Source organism: Corvus cornix, chromosome 1 (genome assembly GCF_000738735.6).
Source record: "Corvus cornix cornix isolate S_Up_H32 chromosome 1, ASM73873v5, whole genome shotgun sequence".
NCBI classification, from domain to species: Eukaryota; Metazoa; Chordata; class Aves; order Passeriformes; family Corvidae; genus Corvus; species Corvus cornix.
Genome location: NC_046332.1, coordinates 113,310,663 through 113,333,963, shown reverse-complemented (window position 1 = coordinate 113,333,963; position 23,301 = coordinate 113,310,663). Strand labels below are relative to the sequence as shown.

The 23,301-nt window shown below is 38.8% G+C and overlaps 1 protein-coding gene across 5 annotated transcripts in view; it reads left to right on the top strand.

Moving 5' to 3' along the window:
* The window catches only part of PKNOX1 (PBX/knotted 1 homeobox 1), a 39,051-nt gene that overhangs the window by 6,449 nt on the left and 9,301 nt on the right, over positions 1–23,301 (top strand). For 2 of the 5 annotated variants that reach the window (XM_039552960.1, XM_010394622.4), the window contains exons 2-8: positions 4,315–4,396; positions 8,688–8,789; positions 10,864–10,991; positions 12,122–12,293; positions 19,753–19,923; positions 21,272–21,371; positions 22,225–22,322. In XM_039552960.1, coding sequence (XP_039408894.1) covers positions 8,739–8,789; positions 10,864–10,991; positions 12,122–12,293; positions 19,753–19,923; positions 21,272–21,371; positions 22,225–22,322 — 720 coding nt within the window. In that variant the 5' untranslated portion in view covers positions 4,315–4,396; positions 8,688–8,738. Of the gene's footprint in view, positions 1–51; positions 703–4,314; positions 4,397–8,687; positions 8,790–10,863; positions 10,992–12,121; positions 12,294–19,752; positions 19,924–21,271; positions 21,372–22,224; positions 22,323–23,301 lie in introns of those variants that run through there. The other 3 variants (XM_019282986.3, XM_039552965.1, XM_039552985.1) reach the window with 3 other exon arrangements.

The following is a 23,301-nucleotide window of genomic DNA, read 5'->3' as shown; positions in this document are numbered from 1 at the left end:
AATTAAATATCAGTAAGTAGGAAAGTTGTACAGAATCAGTTCCAGCTGTGGAAGTGCTGGTCTGTAAGGGGTGTTTGTAGTCTTTCCAATGCCACCCTCTTGCCACGAGAGCAGCAAGGCAGATGTGACACCATCTTCCTGGTTTTTGGGTCCAACACGTTATGACAGCACATAAAAACTGACAGCAAAAAAAAAATCATTCTCTGTCCTTTAACAAAAAAATATGTGTGAGGATTCATGATGTGTGTGTGAGGATTCTCATGCTGCACCCATAAAAAGTCCTCCAGTTTGTAGTATTGAAAATACAGAAAAAAGGAATCTGCATTTATTATGTGAATATTGGCAGTGGATGAGGGAGTGATGGGAAATATTTTTTCTCCCTCATACCCTAACCCCTCAGGAGTCTTAGAATAATTAAAGAGGGGGGTTTTCTTTCCCCCAAGTTTTGTTTTTCTCTTGCCAAAATTGCTGTTTAGTCCCCTAAATTCCTCACTATTACTTTATGGGGCTAATAAAGCAGGGTCAAATTGCTGTGTGAATTGGGTAGGAGAAATGAGATGCTGCAGGAAGTTCCTTGAATTTGAGGACCTTTCTAGAGTCAGAAGAATGAGGATTCTATTTTGCAGGAAGTAGGAGAGCAACCTGAGGATTTCCTTCCAGAATTCCAAGAGCTACCTTGGGCAGGATACCTGGCATACTGAGGTGACGTTTTATGACTGGGTTAGGTAGAATTCCTCATCTTTCTCATCCTTGTTAAGGATGATTGTGGTAAATTGGTGATGACGTGAATTGGGAGTGTGACCCATGATTATGCACCTTTCCCAAGAAATACACTGGTGCACACACCAAGGATGTGTGCAGAATTAGAAGCTGGAGTTCTTCACAAGACCCAGATCCCCTCAATTTTACTTCTGTTGTTGTGCCTGGAGGAATTCCTATGATCTGTGCATCCTTAATATTCATTTTATCAGTTAACTGCATATGCAATTTTAGCTTATAAACTGGCACATTTTTTATAATATTTGTTGGTATTTGGTACTTGCAAATAGGAGAATTTACAGAATTAAATGTACCAAAAGCAGAGTTTAAACAAAGCATCAGTTGCTAAAGGAACACAGATCTTTTAATGAGGTGGTTTGTTTTGGTCATGCTGTGTGACAATGTGTGGTGGTGCTTGGAAGGTGGTCTGTGATATGAATACTTCGTATGGCTTGTTAAGATCTGAAATGGAGGGATACGTAAAGAGGATGCTGTGAAAGATTAATGGGACAACAAAGCTGTAGGTCCACTGTTGGAGACATCTTGCTGAATAAAGTCATTGCTGCACAGTATGTATGTTCAAAATCCTACATGCAATCCTACATGATGGTAGCTTGGAGTGTAGCCTGTATTTCTGAAGAAATCCAACTTTAGTTGTGGATTTTAATTTATTTTTAATTTTCAGTTTCCTAAAGTATAATTTTCATTCCTCTTTTTAATGTAATCTCATATTCATCAAGATTAACATATAAATAATTCTATTGCACCACCAAACAATAAAGGGAACAAAGTGACACAAAATAAATCTCATTTTACTGCAGCCAAAAATTGGTTTTGTGGCTTTTTAGGGCTTGACTCCCAGGGCAATTGACAGCATAGCTGTTGCAGAGTAACTGAGTGGCTGTATCTCTGTGATGGAACTCCCTGAGGCTGGTGTTATGTTCCTGAGCAGGAACATTGTCTTTCTTCAAAGTATAATATTCTAAATAATGACTCAACTTTATAAGTACATGAAATAGAGGAAATGGAAGCCACCTTGGTGCTGAATGAGGAGAACATCCTCACTGAGCACAGCTATCATAAACTTGTCTGCATCAACTTCACATTGATTTGTCTTAATTCCGCTGAATGACTCTGCGTGGGCAGGTCGTTGGAGCTGGATAACCACCGAAGCAACGGTGGAATGAGTCCTGGCATGGGTGCTCTGCTTACTGCTTCATTGTTGGAATCAATTATTACTGTTATTATTTGAACCTAGAAAAATATATTGATCTTAATGTCTGCTCATATTTGTACACATGAATGTACGCACAGGTCTTTGCTTCCTGCGAGCTGAAGTGCAGAATGAGAGGATGACTCAAACGAGGGTTCTTGGACACTTGAATGAACAAGTTCCTATTTTACTTCGTAGTAAAAACCTCAGTGGTGATTCACTTTCTGAGAGACAAAGTTGCCCTTCATTTTGGTTTCATGGTTAGGTATTTTTATTATGATGGCATTACTTTAAAGCTTGTCTGCAAGAGGAATAAAAGGAAAACAAAAATTGACAAGAGCAAGTCCAGGTTAAGACCCCAGAGTGCCTTGGTGTTGTCTCCACCCTTGAACAGGTGTATCTACTCCCTCTTCTTGCCCCCACTGAGATGTGCAAGAAGACATGATCTGCAAGCTCAGATCTCTCTTGCTGATAAGTTTTAGGGTAGACAGCAGTATTAAATGTTGTCCAGTGTCTCTTGGAAGAGGCAATATCACTGCAATATCCTCTAGTTCCTTCTCAGCTACATCCTTCCCTCTGCAGCATCTTTCAGCTGGGCCTGCATTTCTTTAGTACCTCTTTGTTCCTGCCCTCGTTATCTCATAAAGTGTTTAGAAACTTGTTATTTCCAGAGTTTCAGCTGAAGGCTTTGGAGGTAAGGGCTACTTCTTGATACATTGAATATTTTTGACTGACCAGCTCTGGCAGCAGTGGCACCATCGGTTCTTGGCTGCAGTTGTTTTCAGAATGGAGGAGCAGGATTTTCTGATTTGCAATAGTCCTCCTTATGTCTGACCAGAGACAAGGAATGGGTAGTTTATCTATTTATCTATCCCAATTAATCTGGCAGTGACCTCCGTTCTGAAGATGCCATGAATAGTGAGAAGTCTTTTATTTGAAAAATAGCCCAGTAAATTGAAGGGAGAATGAGTACCAAAATGCATGGCATGCCAAGAAGGGATTAAGAGGGTTACTACACTGTCCTCCGAACAGAATTAAGAAGCTGCAAAAATGAGAGAAGCCCATTTTCTGAAGACATAGATCTTTGACAGTTTAAGGAAAAGTGGTAAGAACTTTTAATGTGCCATCTGCTCCTTGAGCCTTCAAGACCAGGTGTATCACTTCGGACTGAAACTCCTTCTTGCTCAGTGTTCAATCTCTAACCAATGGCTGAAATTTAAACTGCCTTAAAACTTCTCAAATATCTTCCCTGCTCTGTTTAGAACCAGGTTTCATGAACCAGAGATGGCATCTAGATTGAGTGGCCCTTCACATTTTGTTTTTCTGTGAACTTGTCTGAAAACCATCACTTTTTGAAAAATAACACGTGCATAAATTGGTTCTCAAATCCAAAGACCAATTTCATCTTGCTTTCAAAAATGTTGGAGTTACTTCTCTCCAGTTCTTATTGTGAACTTTGTCTGTGTGAGAAGTGATCTGATTCAAGATTTCAGCTGTGTTTTAGCCATCATATAATTTCTGGTGGCCTCTGTGCAACCTTAGTGTCTGGAACTTCCCCTGAGATGGTTTTTTAATGCTTTTCAGCAGTTGTGTTTTCTAAGTACGTTTTCACAATCTTTGCTACTCTGCTTTTGCAATCCTTACTACGTTTAAAAGTAGCTTCAATGTACCAAGTGGGTGCTATTAAATATAATTAAAGTAATTTTAAGTGGTAATTTTTGGAAAGCTTTTTAAAATTGCCAAATAATCCTGTAGCAGAACCTGTCTTCACAGAACACAGGATCCTAACAATGGCCCATTTCTAGCATCATGCTTTGATTTTACCATGGATTGTTTTTAAATGATGACGAAGGAGATTTAAATGGGGGAAAAAGAATCTCTCACCTTTCTTGATTTCATGCTTAATTTTCACAACAGTGGCGAGTTATTCCTATTTGCATTTTGTAGTTTTATTTTTGGGATGTGTCTTGTCTAGTCTTGGCAGACAGACACTGAGCCAGAGAGTAAAATATGAAGGTTGAACAGTGAGTGAGTTATTATCCAAATGGAGCCTTCTGTTAGAGGTGTCAGCAGAGACAAAGGTGAATGTAGAGAATGAATGGAATAAGATGAGAGAAAGATCAAATAATGGGATAAGAAGTTCAAGCGTGGGATACTGGGTGTGATTAGAGATTATTAACAATGCAAAAATTTGCAAAGTGTGCAAAAAAAATTCCTGTCTGTTCATTTAAACTTGATGAGGGAACGACATAATAAAACAATTTTTTAAAAATCATAGTCAGTCTTAGAATGTGTGTTCTGTGGTGTTGTTTTCTTCTGACTATTTCTCTGTTGGTTTTTAGGTTTCTGTCTTCACATTGTACATCAGTGGGATCTCTCTGCTGGAACAAGATAATGTCTTCTTCAACTCATTGAAGGAAAGGGGTGAGCAGCTTTCTCACAGCCAATATTTTATCTCCTTTAGAAAACAGCGTGCCCTGGAAACAACTATCATCATGTATTGTGTTGAAAAGGAAGCCAGTTCTAGATGCTTTTCATGTGTCAGAGAGAATTGATGTTTGTTTCTTTTTAACTTGGTGTGTGAATGTAAGGATCTAATGTTATATAGCAAGTGCCAGGACTAAAGTTAAATAAGAATGAACAAAGAGCCATGACGAAATCTGCCAGTCATGCATTTCTCTCTGAAGGACTTCAAAGAAACATGTATGAAGGAAAATTAGAAGGCATGATTACTTGTTAACAAGTCTGTTGGGCAGTTCCCTCACAACCCTGAGAGGGTTGGTGGTTAGTTCCTAGCCTGAAGCGTAACTATTTATACCTGTTACAAACATCTGTTGTAGCTTGTATATGTTAAAAATGATACCACTGATCTCCACCAGCTCACTTGCACCTTCTGTTAATGTTACTGGGTGGTCCCTGTGCCGTTAAGTATAAAGGAGTAAGTGGAACAAGTGAGGAGTGATGTATGTCAAGTGATCACTTTGTGTATATGTTTCAGCTCACCTTTAATCTCTCCTCTTACACACTCAACTTGCACAAAGTCTCCACATTTCTAATTATGATTACCCCTGCTCATTTAGCTTCCTTTCTGCTTTATGTTTTCCCTTCCTACCTCAATTTATTAAAGGCTTCCCTTTTTTTCCCCTTTGCTTTGTAGACCACAATGCTTTTATGAATTCCCTTTCACCACAGGTGTCCAGTGGAGTTTCTGATTGCAGTTCATGCATCAGCTTCCAGTTACATGACCTGAAGTTTTTCCTTGGGTTTTCCACATGCTTTGCTTTCAAAATAAATAGAATGAGAGTTAGTTCTGTTCTGTGTGAAGCAGACTGGCAGACTCACCCTCAGGTTATTTTTGCTATTTGTAAGTCTTTGAATATAACACAAACGCAGTTTTCCCTCTACTCTCAATTTCTTTCACAGAGAATAATTGGCATTTGAAAGCTAAGTTATTCTCAAGTCATATATTCTTGGGTTCACCTCAGATAACCAAATTCTCTGTCCTAAGGCACAGTGTGCTGGTAAGAGATGGTCCTGCTGTGAGCCGAGAATCAACGCACATCAGCCAGAAATTACCACACGAGTAGGTCAGCCAAGAGCAGGGGTTGTATGAGTGCACCGCAACCACTTCAGACCGAGTCAGCTGCTTTCCATCATAGCCACCTTTAACAGGGAGAGGCCTGAACTAGCCCGGCTGACTAGATGTAAAAAGGATCAGAAACCATCCATGTGTTGTGCGAGCTCGATGGTGGAGCTGTGGAAGTAATTAGCTGTGGCAGGGTGGCATTGATAAACATCTGGGAGCGATAGGAGCTCCATCGCTGTCTGCAGCCTGAGCATCTGCTGAGGCTGTGCCTGCTAACGAGCCCTGGGTGCTGCATCCCAAATGAAGTTGGAACAGCTAAATCTGTAAATACCTTTTCAGTTACTTTTCGTAAAGTTTAACACAGTTTGTTTCTTGCCTCTACTGAGTACTGAGGAAATGTTTCTTTTTAGTGAACCGAAGTAATTCCTCAGTTAATTCCCTCAACTGAAGTGTGTGATTAGCTCAATTTGTTCTTCTTGATTTGCGGTGGTTGTCTTCACTAAATCTCATCAGTTCCTATCTTGCCTAATAGCTTAATCTTTTTCTACTGTAATTATAAGTCAGAGGGGAAGCTCTTGTGGGAAATAAAGGATATACCCATGTAGAATCCTCTCAGTCATTCCCCTGGGATAAAATAGGGCAAAAGTCCTTCTAGATGAAATAATCTATGGATCTAGCTCAAAGCTGTGCACCTCCTTTCTTCTTTTGTGTGGCCTGAGGGCCTTCCAGATGTGGAACATCTCTTCCTTATGGAAATTTGGAAGGAGGGGTTGGACCAGCTTTTCTTGTTCTCCAGAAATTCTTGCCATGTCCTACTGTCTTTACTAGTTTACATGTATTATGTCTCTGGCCTCCCTCTCCAGGTTTTTCTTCATGCCACTAACATCATCTCACATCCCTGTGAACTCTTAAGACCTTCTTCTTCTTCTTCTACAACTGTTTTACTTTTTATTTTCTCATTTTTGCCTAAGAATTTCATCTTTCCCCCACAGCCAGTTTCTTTCTTTAGCAGTGTTTTGTGTGGAACTTACTCAGCTTTGAAATAATCATTAAATAGTGTTTGCTCTTTCTTTGTTGATCGTTTCAACTATTCTGCTTTTATTTTGAAGATAGTCTGGTCCATGCTTTGGATGTCACAGTCATAAATTAAATATAAGTCTTTTGAGAAGGAAGAAAAGCAGCATTTTCTATGTGCCTGTTCAGTCTATCAATAGAGACAGACACTTGCCCTGGCTGTCAGCTGCCATTTATGAAAGAAAATAAATGTTTAAACATAAGGCAAATGCTTACAGGGCTCATGTTTTAGAATGTGTTCCCTTAAAGTATTTTGAGAGGTATCTCACTTATTGTGGCTAATGCTGATTTAACTTTTAACACTAAGTGATTCATAACTGTAAAAAAGATTTTTAAATCTGAAGTACTTGTACCAGTGAGTGCACTTATGTTGTTCCCTTTGTATTTTTAACTTTCGTGGAGGAATCAGTAACGTTTTTGGAGTTTCAAAGAAAGAATACTGATGTTCTGTAAAAACAGATATAACCTAGTTCGTAGAGGAAGCCATGCTTACATCATCCTGGTGAACTTCTCTGGTCTTTGAAGCTGTTTAAAAAAAGATTTTAAACACTGCACTCATACGTAGGAATTACAGTGAGTGAATTTGATGCAAAGTAAGGCTTTTTGAGGTTTCTCCTGAGGAGTTTGGTTTGTCTCTGTGTCTGAAACTGTTATCAAAGAAGGGAACCTTGAAATTTGTCCTGTGTTTCCAAAATGAAACACTCACTTGAGACTATTATAATCTGTAGGGGAAGATATCCAGAAATGTAAAAACTGCTCTTAAAAATGGTCATATGCAGTAGTAGTATAGAATAGTAAGGGAAGGACTTAAAAATAATTGAAAAATTTGTAGTGATGGAACACATTACAAAAAAAAAAAAAAATTACTCTGTTTCAGATCTTAAACTGGTGAAAATTTTAAAACTTAGTTTTTTCAATACTGACATAAGTGGAAAAGAGCAGAAAACCTGGAATTACTATCTGGATGTAATCTTTTTCAAGACATAAGCTGTGACTTCTTTTTTAATATGGATTTTTTTTTAATAGTAGTTAAACATTAGGACGCCTATGTGTCAAGGAAAATTGACTTCTCTGTTAATAGTTACTGGTAATAGCTTAATGAGCTATGTGATTTCAGTTGTAATGGCTGCAAATCTGACAAGAAAATGAAATGTGAAGTAGTAATTTGATGGGTGCACACTATCTGATGGTGGTGCTTTGCTAATTTATTTTTTTTTAATTACTGTGTGTCTTAACTTAAAAATGTTTAACTCATCTGGGCATCAAACTCCAGCTAATGCCTAGAGGGAATAACATGATGCATAACACATACTTGTGTTTAAATCCTGTTGTAATTAGTATTTCCCAAAGTATCAAGTGTCTCTGAAATTGAGACTTCTGAATTCTTCTGTCGCTTTTGAAACTTTATAATCACGTGGGCCCAATTGCTTAAAATTATTTAGATATTGTTATTATCTAAGATATTGTTAGATATTGTCCCATTCTTTGTTGAACCCTAAATGGCTTGGATGGCAAATACCTGGTGTCAGAAGTGATTTGAGCCTTGGGTCTCTGAAAGTAGTTTCAGGTCCTACTTTAGAATATGGGATTCACACTCAAAAGTGAACAGGGTATTCCTTAACACTTTGCATTTGGTTCATCATTTTTAACTATTATTATTTCAGCAATGCTCAGTGGGTTGGTAGCCTTTTCAAAACACAGAAACATAACCCTGCCTGTTTCTAGATTTCATGTTTTATCTTAGAATGTCCGTTAAGTAGTGCAGAAATAAGTGCTAAAGTTTACTTGAAGTTTGTGAGTGTAAAAGAACCTCAGCCTCTTATCAAAATTTTTACTTTAAAATATAAAAATATGCTATGAACTTTCTGCTAATGAAACCTGTTATAGTTCCAAACGGAATTTTTTGTTGTTTGAATGTGCACATGGCCATTGTTATCAATAAACTCTCCGAGAGGTGTGCATAAGTCTTAAATTTTACCTTTATTTTTTCTTCATCGTTTAGAACTGGATTCTAAGTGGCCACTTCTGTAACTGATTATTTTTTTTCCTTTAAAGAGTATTTGTTCACACTTATGATGATTTGACATAATTAATGTCTTAATAACCATGATGGCAACACAGACATTAAGTATAGACAACTATCAAGATGGACAACAGGTAGGTGTGTTTTCATTTCTCTAGGAGCTAAATACAGTTAGGAGGAAGAAAAAAAATAGTGACTTTGTCCTTAGTGCCTGCTTTGGCATTGTTTAAGCTGGAATAATGAAACATACTCATGTTATGTCTGGTCATGATGTTTCTTTTTTTTGTACAACAGGCTGTGCATTTGTACACTTTAAATTGCCAAATTAAAATGTTGTTAACTGGAGACAAGTCATGAGGTGACCTGTCCTCTGAAGACCCATTTTTCTGTTACTCTGTGTCAGCCCTGAGCAATAAATACAAGTACTTCTGTCAGCAGATGGCAACAACAGGGAACAGTCAGAAGAAAACCAGCAGCCTTCCACATCTCTTGTAAAATGTTAATCTGAACGCAGTCAGATTTTTGATTTTTAGTTGTATTGTTTCTTTCTTTTCTTGCAATTGTGATTTCTCTCTCTCCTCTTACCTACCTTACATATTTGACTTTATTCCCCCAGCAAATACATACCATCCTGTGGCAGTGAAAGTCAAATATGTATTTTTCTAAATAACAGACTGGGAGAGAGCTTTTTCTTCCTGTTTGTTGCTTATTTCAAGCTCTTGGTGTCCAAGGTAGACAGGTAATTTGGGTGCCTGCTGTTTTTCTAGTTTGGAAATGGCCCACAGAAAAAAACTTGAAGTTTTAAGTGAGGTTTTTCCTCCTCCTAGGGAGATAGAACCCTAACAGAACTCTGCAGATGTATGGCCAACATTTATAATCACTTGTCTGAGTCATCCCCTAATTTGCTCCTCCTTCCTGTCATTAGCCAAGAAATGAGTCCATTAGTTGCATCTTCCTTTTTTTGCAAGCATTCTGGCTTGAAAATCATTTTTGCTTGCTGAGGGAGCTCTTTGCAAGGCAGGCTGCTCTGTTGGGTGAGAGATGCTGGATTTTCTCAGTTTCTGACTTTGCTAGGAGGTGGCTTGGCCCCAACAGGTAATACAGCACAAACCTTTTGGTTCTTCCAGGCTGTGTTCAGAATAGTAAAAAATTTTCTGTTCCTGTTGTGTGCAAATAAATTAAATTCTGTTAAAGTCAGGTTCTCTAATAGTTTCAGGATGCCTTCCTCTCTGCAGCTGTCAGTTCTGGCTGCCTGGAGATACCTAGAACAGCATCTGTCCTCTACTTGAGATAAAAGAGAAGTAAGAGAAAAGATTGCAGTGGTTTCATGTCTTTGTGCAGATGCTCAAACGGGAGAAAACCAGAGTTTAGGCTGAGGGGTGGAAACTGTGACTTTCACAGTTCGGGTTCCTGTAAGACCTTTAGTCCAAAAGGTATTTAGCTGGAGGTGATGGAAAAACCACTTTCAGCACCTTCAAAGCACCCCAAAGGTATACCCAGCCTCCTAATGCAATTTAGGAGGTGGTCAGGTGAAGCTGTGGCTCTGTGTTGCTTTTCCATGGTATAAATGTGTGGTAAATGGATGTGTAGAAGGAGTTACTGCTGTTTTCATGTAGTTTGATAGTCCTAAAATACTTGGTCATTACAGTATGTAAAATGGAGTGCTAAAGGTCATGGGAGATTATGCTTCTATAATTGAAGGACTTGAGGGACACAGAATATTTCAGATCTTTTTAAGAAAGTGTGCATTTTAATGGGCGGAAAACCCAAGAAGATCCTTTTCCTCAGTATCCTGATACAAGGCACAGTAAGAAATAAGAAAGAAAACTTAAGAGGATAAATTTCTTTACATTGATTTCATCCTAAAGGATTTTTATGCAGACATTCCCATAAACTTCTTGGAGCAGTGTACTGTAGGCTGTTCCAAAAACAGCCACTGCAGAAACAAAATGCTTTAACAATTTGCTAATATCTGTCATTCCCATTTTAAAGCCAAATGCTAAAACTTCAAGTGACCTTTATCCATCAAAAAGTGTCAGGGATTAAAAGATGGGTTTTGTTACTGCTACAACTTCTTGAGTCACTGCCAAGTCACACCAACCTTCTGGCAATTTAGGAGCCCTTTGCACTGCTCTTCCCTTAGAACACAGTACCCTTATTTTACGTCAGGGCTACAGATTTACTTAGAACTTACCCTTTTTTCTACAGATGCAAGTGGTAACAGAGTTAAAAACTGAACAAGATCCCAACTGCTCTGAAACTGATGCCGAAGGGGTGAGTCCTGCCCCTGTAGAATCTCAGACTCCAATGGATGCAGACAAGCAGGCCATTTACAGGTAGTGATGGACTCGTGTTCTGTGTTTTGAAGGGTAAAGGATAGGGTAGAGGATTTATTTTTTTTAATAAAGAAATAATAAGTAGCTTAAAATCAGGTGATCTCTTGGCTGTCTCTGTAGTTTGTAGGGAAAGGAGGAGATCAAAAAGTCTTCACTGTCAGTCATCAGCCAAGGAAAAACCTCCTGAGGTGGTGGGATTCTTCAATTTCAGCAGAGTTTTAAAGGGTGGCTGCAAAATTTAGCAAGCTACTTAGACTTTAAACTGTGGTCCCTATTTGTCATATTGTAGCTTTTATCTTTAATACAAGTTTTTACTTTTATTGTAATTAGGTCAATCTTTACTCCTTTTTCTTTAGGGATAACAATCTATTCCCCAGTAATTAGCTCAAAATGGATTAAATATTGATGTATGAACACACTAATTTGAGACTTTTCAGTGTTAAGTGCTGTGCTAAGCAGTTTGCTCAGGTTTGATGGGGTTGGGTGTTCTTTCAGTTTAACTACTTTATAAAGACAGAATTATTACTGGTTTTCAGGTTAAAGGGGAAAAAAAAAGGGAAGAAGCCAAACAAAACACCAAAAATTCCCAACCTGAGGCAGAAGGATGTATCCATTCATTTACAGACTTGTGCTAACTACATCATCTTCTCCTCAGAGCATGATTTCACAGGAGGCTTCTGAGCTCAGCCTGAATACTCTTCTCAATTTTTTAAAGTTATTTCATGATGTATAAGTATGGCTTACATTAAAGAATAGATGAATTTTAGCAGGCTTCATTTAAATCTGCATTCATCCTATTTGTAAGTCCTAAATCTCGTTTCTAGTGCACTGTATTAATCTATCTCAATGCCACTCAATTACAGTGAATTAAACAGTCAGAGCTTTTTTGCTTTTGATTGTTCTCTTTAATTAAATATATATGTATTTTACTGCTGTATTTGCCTCTGGAGTGTGGTAAATCAAAATGAAAATAAACTCCTATCTTATTTTGCTCTAGCCAGTGGTGTTATATGCAGTCTCTTCCAGAACTTGTCACACCCATGAGTAACTGTGAGCTTTTCTGAGCTAGATGTCTTAATTTTCACATAAGTGAAAATACTTATTCATGTATTTAAACTTTTTTTTTCTAGGCACCCACTATTTCCCTTGTTAGCACTATTATTTGAAAAATGTGAACAATCTACACAAGGCTCAGAAGGCACAACTTCTGCCAGCTTTGATGTAGATATCGAAAACTTTGTAAGGAAGCAGGAGAAAGAAGGAAAACCTTTTTTCTGTGAAGATCCAGAAACGGATAATTTGGTAAGTATTAGCTGTTTGTTTCATTTCTGAAACAATCATCACATTTGCAGCTTCTTCCTAATTTCTGATCTCAACTGGTTCTCATAGTTTCTCCTCATATTTTTCTGCCTGTGAGAGATTCTTCCTTATATTAATGCTTAAAAATATTTTTTTCAATTTCTTCTGACGCCCTTTTCCCTTTTATCTGTAAATTTACACCAGGCTCTTCACAGTTGTTTCCTATTCTCAGCTGGCTGACATGAATGTATTGGAGACAAAAAGAAACAAATCCTTTCCATAGCCAGATTGACTCTGCAAATTAATTTTAGAGTGTTGGGTGTTTAACATATTTATCGAAAACATGTAATTGATGTAAATTTTTTTCCAATTTTATTTAAATCGTGGTTCACTTAGTTAATGTGAGAGTTGTTATAAGATGAGCTTAGAAAGTCTTTAACATATACAATTTTTTTCTTTCATGTCATTGACTCTTTTAGGCCTTTTGAAAGTCCTTCCTTTGATATCCCCATTTCGAATATACTTGCCTTCAATATTTTACTAAAAAATGAGAGTTAGTTCTGTTCTGCATGAAGCAGGTCTGCTGACTTGCTAAGCCTCAGGTTATTTTCTTAATTTGTAACTCTCTGAATTCAACACAAAAACACTGTTTTCCTGTCTCTCTCTAATCACAGTTTCCTTTCAGAAGCACAGCTGAAATCTAGTAGTTGAAATGTAGTAGCTGTGGCTCAGTGGGTGAGGAAAGAGCAGTGGTTGTGCTTTATCTTGACTTTGGATGTCTCTTACAATGTTCTCATAGACAGACTGGTAAGACATGGACAGGATAAATGAGCAGTGAGATGGACTGAAAACTGGGTGAACCCCTGGGCTCAAGGGGTTCTGGTCAGCAGCATGAAGTCCAGTTGAGGGCTATTCAGAAGTGCTGTTCTCCAGGGACTGGTTGTGGAACCAGAGCTGTTTAACATCTCCATTAGTGACTGGGGTAGTGGGGCAGAATGAACCCTCAGCAAGTTTGCAGGTGTTGTAGAACTGGGAGGAGGAGCTGACCCACAAGTGGCTCTGCCACTGTTCAGAGGTACTTCGTTGCTTTTGGAGAAGCAGAAGAATGGGAATCTCCTGGAATTCAGCAAAGGGAAATGCCAAGTACTAACAGGGGAATAAAAAGACAGACTGACTCTTCCCAGTGGTGCCCAGTAAAAGGGCAATAGGAAATGGGCATAAATTGATACACAGGAAGTTCCATTAAAGCTTTTTACTGTGAGGGTGACTGAATACTGCCCAGAGAGTTGTGGAATCGCCATCCTTGGACACAGTCAAACTCAGCTGGACATGGCCCTGAGGAACCTGCCCTAGCTGACCTTGCTCTGAGCAGGAGGGTTGGATGAAACAATCTCCAGAGGTCCCCCTTCCAACCTCAGCTATTCTGTGGTTTCCGTGAGCCTCCAAAGATTGGTTTCCCAAAGATCCTGCTTGCCTTGGCCTGTTCCCTTGCTTTTGGTCATGCATAAACATTCTCTCAGATCCAGCTTGCTTTGGTTGTAGTTGGGCTTGGTGTGTTCAGATAGTCCTTCCTGTCGTTGACCTGTTTGTGGTTTTAGTGACAAAGTCTCTTGGTTTATGTGGCCTTTCCCTTTGCCGATGGGCTGCACAAATCTGGCTGGTTTTGCTTGAGGTGGGTGAGGAGGTATTTGTTTATGTCCTGGATTCCGTGGCTGCTGAGGTCAGTAGCAGCTTAAAGTGGAACCACGTTGCAAAATCAAAAGTCTTTGGCATTGAACTCCTGTCCTGTGGCCATATTGTTAGCTGTGACTTTCTGCTACTGGATACCAAGTGAAACCTGAGTGCAGCGTGTCCTCTGCCTGTCCTGGAGGCTGGGAGCTCTGAACAGCTGAGTTCCTACAGGCTCTTCGTTTTGTCTGGGGCAGGGAGCACAAGTTTCTGTCAGGTTGTGAAGTGGCTAGCATGGCTTTCAGTCTCTTTTTCTGCTTGAAATACTGGTGCTTGCCTCAGGGGAGACTGTAGATGGGCAATTTTTTCTGCCTTCTGTCACATACATTTTTTTTTATAGCGATAAAAAGTCTCTCTTTAGTAGAGAGAAACACTATTGTGCACCTTTGTTACATCTTCTGCTCTTGCTGTCCTTCCCTTTTTAACTCCAATGTTAATTCAGCCGTTCATCTGAAAGGAGAAGCTGTTAAAACTGATAATTAGACTGGGCTAGAGGGTGGAGCAGAGTCAAACAAATAAGGTGTAAATGCTCGCTCAGTAGGATCAACTTGGAGCCAGAGCTAAACTGAGATGAATTGAGCATCACAACATTCCAAAGAGCCAAATTCAAGTCCTATCTGAGAGTCACAGGCCTGCTACACTAAGGAAATTGGTCAGCTGCTTCATTTCTTTTCCTTTTACCTCTTTGGGAAGTAGAACTCAGCCAGACTGCAACTTCTGTGACAGAGCTTCAACTGACAGCTCCAAAACAGCAGAATGTAATTCCATGCTGCCTGTGGGCTAATTAACTAGATAACAGAAATTATGAAGGGTCATAGATAGTGATTGTAGAGTCACTTACAGTCCTGGCAGTGTTCCACATTGTGCACTCACTCACTTGAAACATCTTGAATACTCCACAAGAGGAGTTTGGAGTTCATCCAGAGAACCATAGAATGTTAATCTGGGTGGCACAGGCATTAGATCAGTTTGACCAGAAAGGAAGTTCATTAAGAGCAGTGGATGCTTGCTCCAATTTGTATAGCTCTTACTAAGCTATGGTCTAGATTATCTCGTTACTTTGGTATTATAATTCCCATTCTGAATTAATTGGTGGCTTCCTGCATTAGTATTAAAAAGGATTTCAGCACTGGGAAATGCAGGTAGCATCCACCTGAAACTTAACTTTAAGGATATTGCTAAGCCTGGCTTGTAAGCCAGGTTTCAAACCCTTGTTACTATCTGCATGGAGGGATTCTGTTCTAGAGGTTCTGTTCTTCCCAGTTAAGCTCTCCAAAAGCATCAGTTGGTGATCTTGAAGCAGCAGGGCAAAGGGTTGTGGTCAATCCAAGAGAGTTGTTACCAGGCCTTTTACTTCTGCAGTGTCTTTCCCAAGGCTGGGTGCAATCCTGTGCCATGTGCTCGGGGATGACCCTGTGATTCTGTGCTGCAGAGCTCCTGTTTTCAAATCCTGTGGGAAGGAAGTGGAAGCTGAAGGTTGTGCTCATGTTCTTACTACATTGGAAATGTGCTTTCCTAGAGATCTAACTTCCTCCATACCGTCTTGGAATGTTCTTTACATCCCCCTTAATCCTTACATCAAGCATCAGTGTCAGAAGACATGTGTTTGCTGTCAATAACCAGATTTTGGTGGTCTGTATTGCTGCCAGAGGTTCTGAAGTGCACATGCTTTCTGGAAGTGTGCTCAGCTGCATCCACATGACATGGAGTGTCATCTGTCGGAGCTTCACACCCTTTGCCCCTTAGCCTTTGCTACCTCTGCCTCATTTTCACAGATAAAACAGATCCTGGATTGAAAAGGCACCAGCTGCTCTTTGTTCTCCATTAGTCTCCTTTTGTGCATAGGACATACACAGATTCCTCCATGTCTGAGAAGTTGTTCAGCATGAGTGCTTGCAGAGAGTGTTTTTAGACCTTTCACAGATTATTTTATGTTTTAAGACATTCATTGCTTTACACTTTTTTGTTGCTCACTGCTAACCCAGACGCTGCAGAAATACCACATTGCCTCAGGGTGGTTCCTGCCTCTGGTGTTGCTTCTGTTCAGAGTAAACTTTTCCCACATATGTGTGGATTTTTTAAATTTCCCCACATTATGGCTTTGTCAAGTCTAGACACAATACAAAAAAAGGACTGTTAAATATACTCTGCCTTCTGTAGTTGAACAGGAAACTGCCTTTTTTGAAGACCCCCGAGTTTTTTGTTTCATTTGGGGTAAGGATTTTTGGTTCAGTACCTTCTCCTCAATTCTATTGAATTTTTAGTTGTGTCAGGAAGAATTGTAGTGGTGAAGTCAGCTGATGTCATTTGAATATTGACTGAACAAGCCTTTCTGAATAGTGCTTTTGCTGTTTAATTTGCAGAACTGTCCCATAAACGTCTAGCTATACCTTTTCTATCTATGTCTCATAGCTGGGGACTCAAAATAGAGGAGAGAGGTTATCAAAGCAAAACAAACGAAAGCAAAAGAAGCACAAACACAGAGTTTGTGTTCTTCCCCTGAAAATCTAAGTTGTCCCAGGAGGATTTGGGTCAGGGAGGTAGGTGAGCTGTGAATGTACATCTTTTAATTGGGCTTTTTGAAAATGAAAAGAGTTGTTTGCATGAGAAGATTATGTGTCAGTATATGGAGATTCTTTCGTGTATGTTGCCCACATATGTAGTTGCTGTGTGGTCTGAAATCCATAAAAAACTGTGACTCTGTGTTTCACATCAGCAAAGGTGAGCTGGGGATCATGACCAAGGCAGTGCACGCTGTGTCTGTGCCTTTGCACCACGGGCTTGAGGCACTGAAGGCAGGACACAGCCACAATCTGAAGCATATTTAGGGTTAAAGATACCATTTCTTAAATTTGGAGACATACTTATATATGAATAGGCTCTGGATAGCAAGAACTGGAAGTTTTTCAATAACTTTTCTTTCTCTGCTCAGTAGTTTACCATTATCTTTACTTAAAACAATTGCAACACTAGTGGAAGGTGTCCTTGCCCATGGCAGGGGCTGGAACAGGATGATCTTTAAGGTCCTGTCCAACCCAAACCATTCTAGGATTCTGTGAATATACACAAATCTCATGGTTACTTCATCTTTGTGCATTTCTCTGAAATTATACTCCAGGTTTATTTAGACAGCTGAAAAGACTAAATCAATTTGGTTGTAAAAATACATTATTCCGTGGCATATTCTATGCAGCAGCACTGAATAATGAAATATTACTGCTGCTGTGGCCTGTCCGAAAACATTTCTTTGTCTCACTTTTGTCCAGCATGGGTGATTTTATCAGGAGTTCTTGATTTTTGTAGTTTTAAGGAAAAAGTGAACTTCTGCTAACATTAAGTTCAGTTCACCCATGCTGCAAGAGAGCAGCAGCCATATGGCCATGGTTAATGTAGCTGTAAATGAGTCAGTAAGTCCTGGTGACAGGCATGGCATATTTACAAAGTTTTGCTTTCCTCCTAACCGCAGTAGCACAGCTTCCTGCAGGAGTAGTGTGATAGAGAGGAGCTCTGCAGAAACCTGGGTAGTGTTACTGACTCTGGGTTTGTGGTTAATTTTGACTTTAATTCAATTTTCATCTCAAGTACCAACCATCAATTTTAAACTGAGTCTAAGCTGAAGAAAGGACTTTCATTTTTCCTCCAAGTACATGCTGATAAATAAATAATACATATATGGCTAATGTTTAAGAAACCCCAACTCTCTTGACTAAGCAAAAATAAACTAATCTCTAGCCTGGTCAAATATTATGTGTCCAAAAGCATATTTTGTTACCTCAGTTTTAACTGAATGTTTAAAGCATTCACTAATATTATGTGCAATTTGTTGATTGTCACACATGAAGAATTTTCTATTTCAAGCTCTTTTGTCTCTGAAACAGAGACAGAATTTCTTGAAACACAGATGAGCTTTGTTTAATGTTAAAATTTATTTAAATTTGCATGCTTTAACTTTGCTGTGTTTAAAGGTGCTTAAGCACTGTTCAAACAGCAGCCTGGGCTGGGTTAGATCTCTGGTTTGTGTCTCAGTGCTGGGTCATTGCTCTTAGTGTTTCAAAGGCTTTCAGTGTCATAGGTCAAAAGAGTTACCAGATATTCATTTGGATCAACTCCCTCAAATCTACAGCTCAGGTTTTTCTGCAGCTCTTTTTTGAAAGATGTATGGGAGTTTTTTTCCTTTCTGGCCCTGAGAAGAAGCACAATTTCCTTTTTTTTTTCTTTTTAATCACTTAATTTCTTAATTTTTTTTCATCTTGTTTGTTTTAACACACAATAGTCTACACTGAGTGGGTGTCCTAGAACTGGAGTATCTTCTGCTGAAAAAACAAGGAAAAGATGTGTCTCAGTGAAAGATAAAGTGTTGTGGTGGAGAGGGGACCACGCCCAAAAGTTTTCCTGCCTTGATCTCCTTTGGGTGACTTGAGCAAAGGCATCTTCAGCTCCCAGTTGGCTTCTAGAGTTGGAAGTAATGGGTAGCTTAGTTTGGAAGGTATCATTTCTGTTCACTGGGTTCAATGGTCTGCCCAGGTAAATAACCCCTCGTATAGGACAGGTTTTTCCAAATAATTGTGAAGTCAAGCTCTGCACTATGCTTCAAAATGACAATTGTTCAGTTTCATAAAACTGAAGGATATTTATCTCAGAGATCCAGCACAGCACAGAAATGTTGGGGGTGGCATGTTGTATAAAAAATAATTACTTTGCTGGTGTGTTGTGTACATATTTGAATGTCCTGGATTTCCTACTGCTTTTAGACCATCTGGATTTGGTTTTAGCTTCTGATGTTCTGCCATGACCCTTACAATCATCTAAGCTATTTTTATGCAGTATGTAATGCCATTGGTTATCCGGGCTTACAGTGTTTTTCTCACACGAAGCATGGCAAGTATTCTCCTCACACACATATCTCCTGTACTTGGATTTCCATTTAAACATGGGGGGGTTTTAAATTTGGTTTAGTGCTTTGTATTTAATGTTTTGTATTTCAGAATCAGTCTCCTCACCTGGAAGTTCTTACAAGATTTTACCTGAGAGTAGTTCATCTTTCACATACAATCACAGATGAACTTAAAAGCTGTAGCACTGAAGAACTGTTTGATTACTTTAAGCTTTGGTGAACAGTGTGACTAAATTTGGGACCTCTTAATTCTAATTTTATGGAAAAATAAAAGCTTTCATCCTCCCTAACAATCTGTGTGACAAATTTATGCTTAATCACAGGAGAGTCTTCTTTCTCACTGTATGTCAAACTCATCTGTACCTTTCTGGTTTCCTTGTGTCAGGGTGTAACATGCAGCTGAACCTGGTAGTTCTGATTTATAGATCTCAAGAGAACTGCTGCTGGCCAAGCCTGTCCCAGCCCTGCTTTCCAGATAATTTGTGTGGATGGGATTGCTTTCCATCACTTCCAGTCTTGTGTGGTCTGTGACCCAGAGTTGTACGAGGGGGTTAAAGACCACATGAACGTCCAGGCTCATCCTGTGCCCTGTGACACCTGAACTGCTCTGTCTTCCTGATGTGTCACATGTGACAAAGATCGCTTTGTTGCCTGTTTTGTTTTCCCTGTGTGGCAGTTTACTTGTGTTCCTTTCACATTCCAGGACCTAGCAATTAGTACCTCTGCTTTAATTGGGTGATCTGGATGTTACTGGAAAGTAGTGTTTGCTTAAATCTCACATTAAATATTTCTTTTTTAACGAACAGTTATTTTGGTTCTAATTTTTTTTCTCTCCCTCAGATGGTTAAAGCAATCCAAGTTCTACGTATCCATCTGCTCGAGCTAGAAAAGGTTAATGAACTCTGCAAGGATTTCTGTAGTCGTTACATTGCCTGCCTGAAGACAAAAATGAACAGTGAAACTCTACTAAGTGGAGAGCCTGGAAGTCCTTATTCACCTGTGCAATCTCAGGTGTGTTTCAAGTACTGTTCAGTGGATTTTTGCTTAGATTTCCTTAGGAAGCTATAGCTACACTTGTATTGCTGCCAGTTTGCAAACAGAGGTTCTGCAGTTTCCTGTATTTTCTCAAATCAGTTACTAATAATACAAAGAGTTGGGTTTTTGTTTGGGTTTTTTTTTTGTTGTTTCTTAGTTTTCTGGGGGTTCTTTTTGTGCACACCTGTGTGCCACTGCCTGATGGACAAATCTGTTGAAATGTGCCAGAGCACAAGAGTCATTTTTTTATTGTCTGTCTTCCTTTCATGATTTTCTCTCAGTTCAGCAAGTGGAGATATTCAGAACAGCCTGGATTTGCTATTTTGTTGGAAGGAGGTTAGGAAACAGAATAAACAAAGAAGAAAAATTTTCCTTGTTAAGGCCTCCTTAGTCTGCCTCCTTCATTAAACTATTGAGATGACTGATACATTTTATACACAACCTATATTCTGGAATAAATAGACAAAGTCTGACGGATTAAATTTACAATATTGCATTTTCTGTATTAAATGGACCACAGTTAATTATCAGCAGTTAATGGTTTTTGCTGTCAGAATGAGCCCTGCCACCCCAGTACCCCCTGGATCCCGAGTCTTAGGGCATGGCCCTTCTCTGAATTACTCATGTGTCTGATGCTCCGTATTAAAAAAAGCCCCAATGACTTTTAAACTTCACTTTCTGGACTCCTTATTTAGGTTTTGGTGTCTGGAAGTGTGGAAAGGAGATTCTAAAATCAGGCAAAAACAGCTTTTAAAAGGGTTTTTCTGTATATCTTACAGTTTTCTGTAGAGACAAGAGGGACCTATTTTGCATTTGCAATGAAGAGAGATTATTCATACGTACTAAGGAGATGTGTAAGAGTTAAATGTTCAGAGTTGAGTAAGAGCTATCTTGAGCAGAATAAAACATTGAATATTTAATGCATTATGTTGAAATTGAAGGAATGAAGGTAATAACTAAAATTCTAAAGCTTTGATGCTTGTAATAAGAGCATCAAGGGTCATTTCATTTGTCCTTTTTCCCTCTTGCCTTTGGAAACTGTTTCTCTTATTCTTTATAGACCTAGAACTAAAATTTCTCAAGATAGTTTTGCATCTTTTCTAACAGTTGCTTTTTGTGAGGGTTTTCAAAGGTAATGGTTAGTGATAATGAGGAAGTTAATGTAGATAATGAGGTATCTTTCTCTTTGAAGGTAAACTCCAAATGTATTTTAGAGCCAAAAATACATAATACAAATTATAAAAATACACAAGCATACTTGATCTCCTTACATTTAAAAGAAAAGTTTTAAAAATGTAAGCAACTAATTGTTTTATTTTTCTAGCAAATTCCAAGTGCCATTGCAGGCACACTCAGTCCCCAAGGGATCATGGTGCCAGCATCAGCATTGCAGCAGGGAAATGTAACTATGGCAACAGTAGCAGGTATGACACACAAAAACAACTGGCACCTTGCTCTTCATCTGGGTTTCTTTTATAGTTGTTACAAAAACTACACAAATACTTTTATAAATGTGTTTTAATACCTGAAAAGTTGTTGTAATACAGTCAAGTGCTTTACTGGTTTATGAATGTTTATTTAATTCATGTGTATAGCAAGTATGCCTATGGGAGTGGCAGTTACATATGTAATATTAAGAGATCTTTCTGTGCAACACTGCATTTGTTAAAAGACATTCCACAGACTGTGGTGTTTTCCTTTTTTTTTTTTTCCCCTTTAAAAAGAGTAATTCTATTTGACAAAAACATGCATTGCCTAAACCATTGCACTTGTTGGCTGCCTCATGCTCCCTGGAGTTTGGAACCACACCTGCAAGTCTGTGACATCCTTGCTGTCCTTGTTATATGGAAATGACATTTGAGCTGAAATGTTTTATCTTACTTCTCAGCAAGGTTTTAAATCAAACCCAGCTGCCTGCCCTAAGCACTGGCCACACATAGGTGTGATTTTGGTGTTGTGACCCTTGTTGGTTGAAGACCTAACTCAGTTAAAACAACGTGATGAACTGCTTTATAGCCTGATAATCATGGCATTTTCCTTTCAAAATAGATTTGGAATGCCTAAAATACAGGGAAATAAAATCAAATTTCATACAGTTTTTTGTGGATGGAAGAAAATTGTAGTGCAGCAAAGAGCACATCTTGCATGCTGACTAGAAGAGAATAATTGATATAATATCAAAAGTCTTGGATGGTGTGCAGTGCTGATGTGTTTAAAGAGAATAATGCTTGAAGGGCTTTTTCTTCCCCATAATCTGTGTTTCTGTTTTGCTTCAAGGGGGGACAGTGTATCAGCCAGTCACTGTGGTCACTCCACAAGGACAAGTGGTGACACAGGCACTGTCACCTGGGACTATTCGGATCCAGAACTCGCAGGTTTGTTTCATGGGCTCCACAGAATGGTGTTCTGGGTGGAAATACATCTCAGTGCTTTTAGAGTTTTGGTTTAAGTTTGACACACTGGCAGAACGAGTAATTAATGGTAAATTAGTGAGGCCACTGCTGTGGGAGTTACAGGCTGTATAATATGTCACAAGGTCCCCCTTGCCACAACAGGTCATCAGAGTTCCTGCCTGTTAATTGTCTTCCTTTACTGGTGCCAGAAGAGTGTAGGGACATGGAATGAAAAAAAAACCCAAACTAAAATTAAAAAAAATCTCCTCCCTAAACCCAACAAACAAAAAAACCCAACAAACAAAATCCCCCCACCAACACAAACCAAAAACCCCTCTGAATTAAATGAACACTTTTTCAATGTAAAACTCTTCTAATCATTGAACTATGTTTATATAGATAGATTTAATTTATTTAGATAGAATCTATAGATAGATTTAATGTATTGCATTAAGGTGCCACACTGCTGTTGTGAGAAATTTGGGTTTTTATCACAAAGGCAACCACTAGTACTGTGAAACTGTATGTATTTCAGAGTTTATCTATTTTGAGAAACATTTTTCTATAAAACTTCCAAAATACTCAGTTAAGACTTTGGGAGATCTTTAATTTTTGTTCCTTATACCCTAAAATATAAGGACCAGCACTCTTTTGAGGGAGGCTCTAAAGAGTTGGATCTGAAGAGATCAAAGAAACAACTAAAGAAACATGAAAACTAGACCATCTTCTGGTACAGAAAACCTTGCTAGCTTTCTCTGGAAGTGGTAAATCAAATCTTCCTGGAATCTGGATTTCATTAAAAATGCGAATGAGGAGCTCCCATCTCCACAGCATAAAATCTGTTGGTAATCACTGACTCACTGGCTTCTCTTTTTCCTTATTCTGTCCTTCCAACCAAAAAAGTGTGCACAGAGTGTTCTTTTAATTGGCAGGAGCATATCTGTACTCACCCATGTTCTCC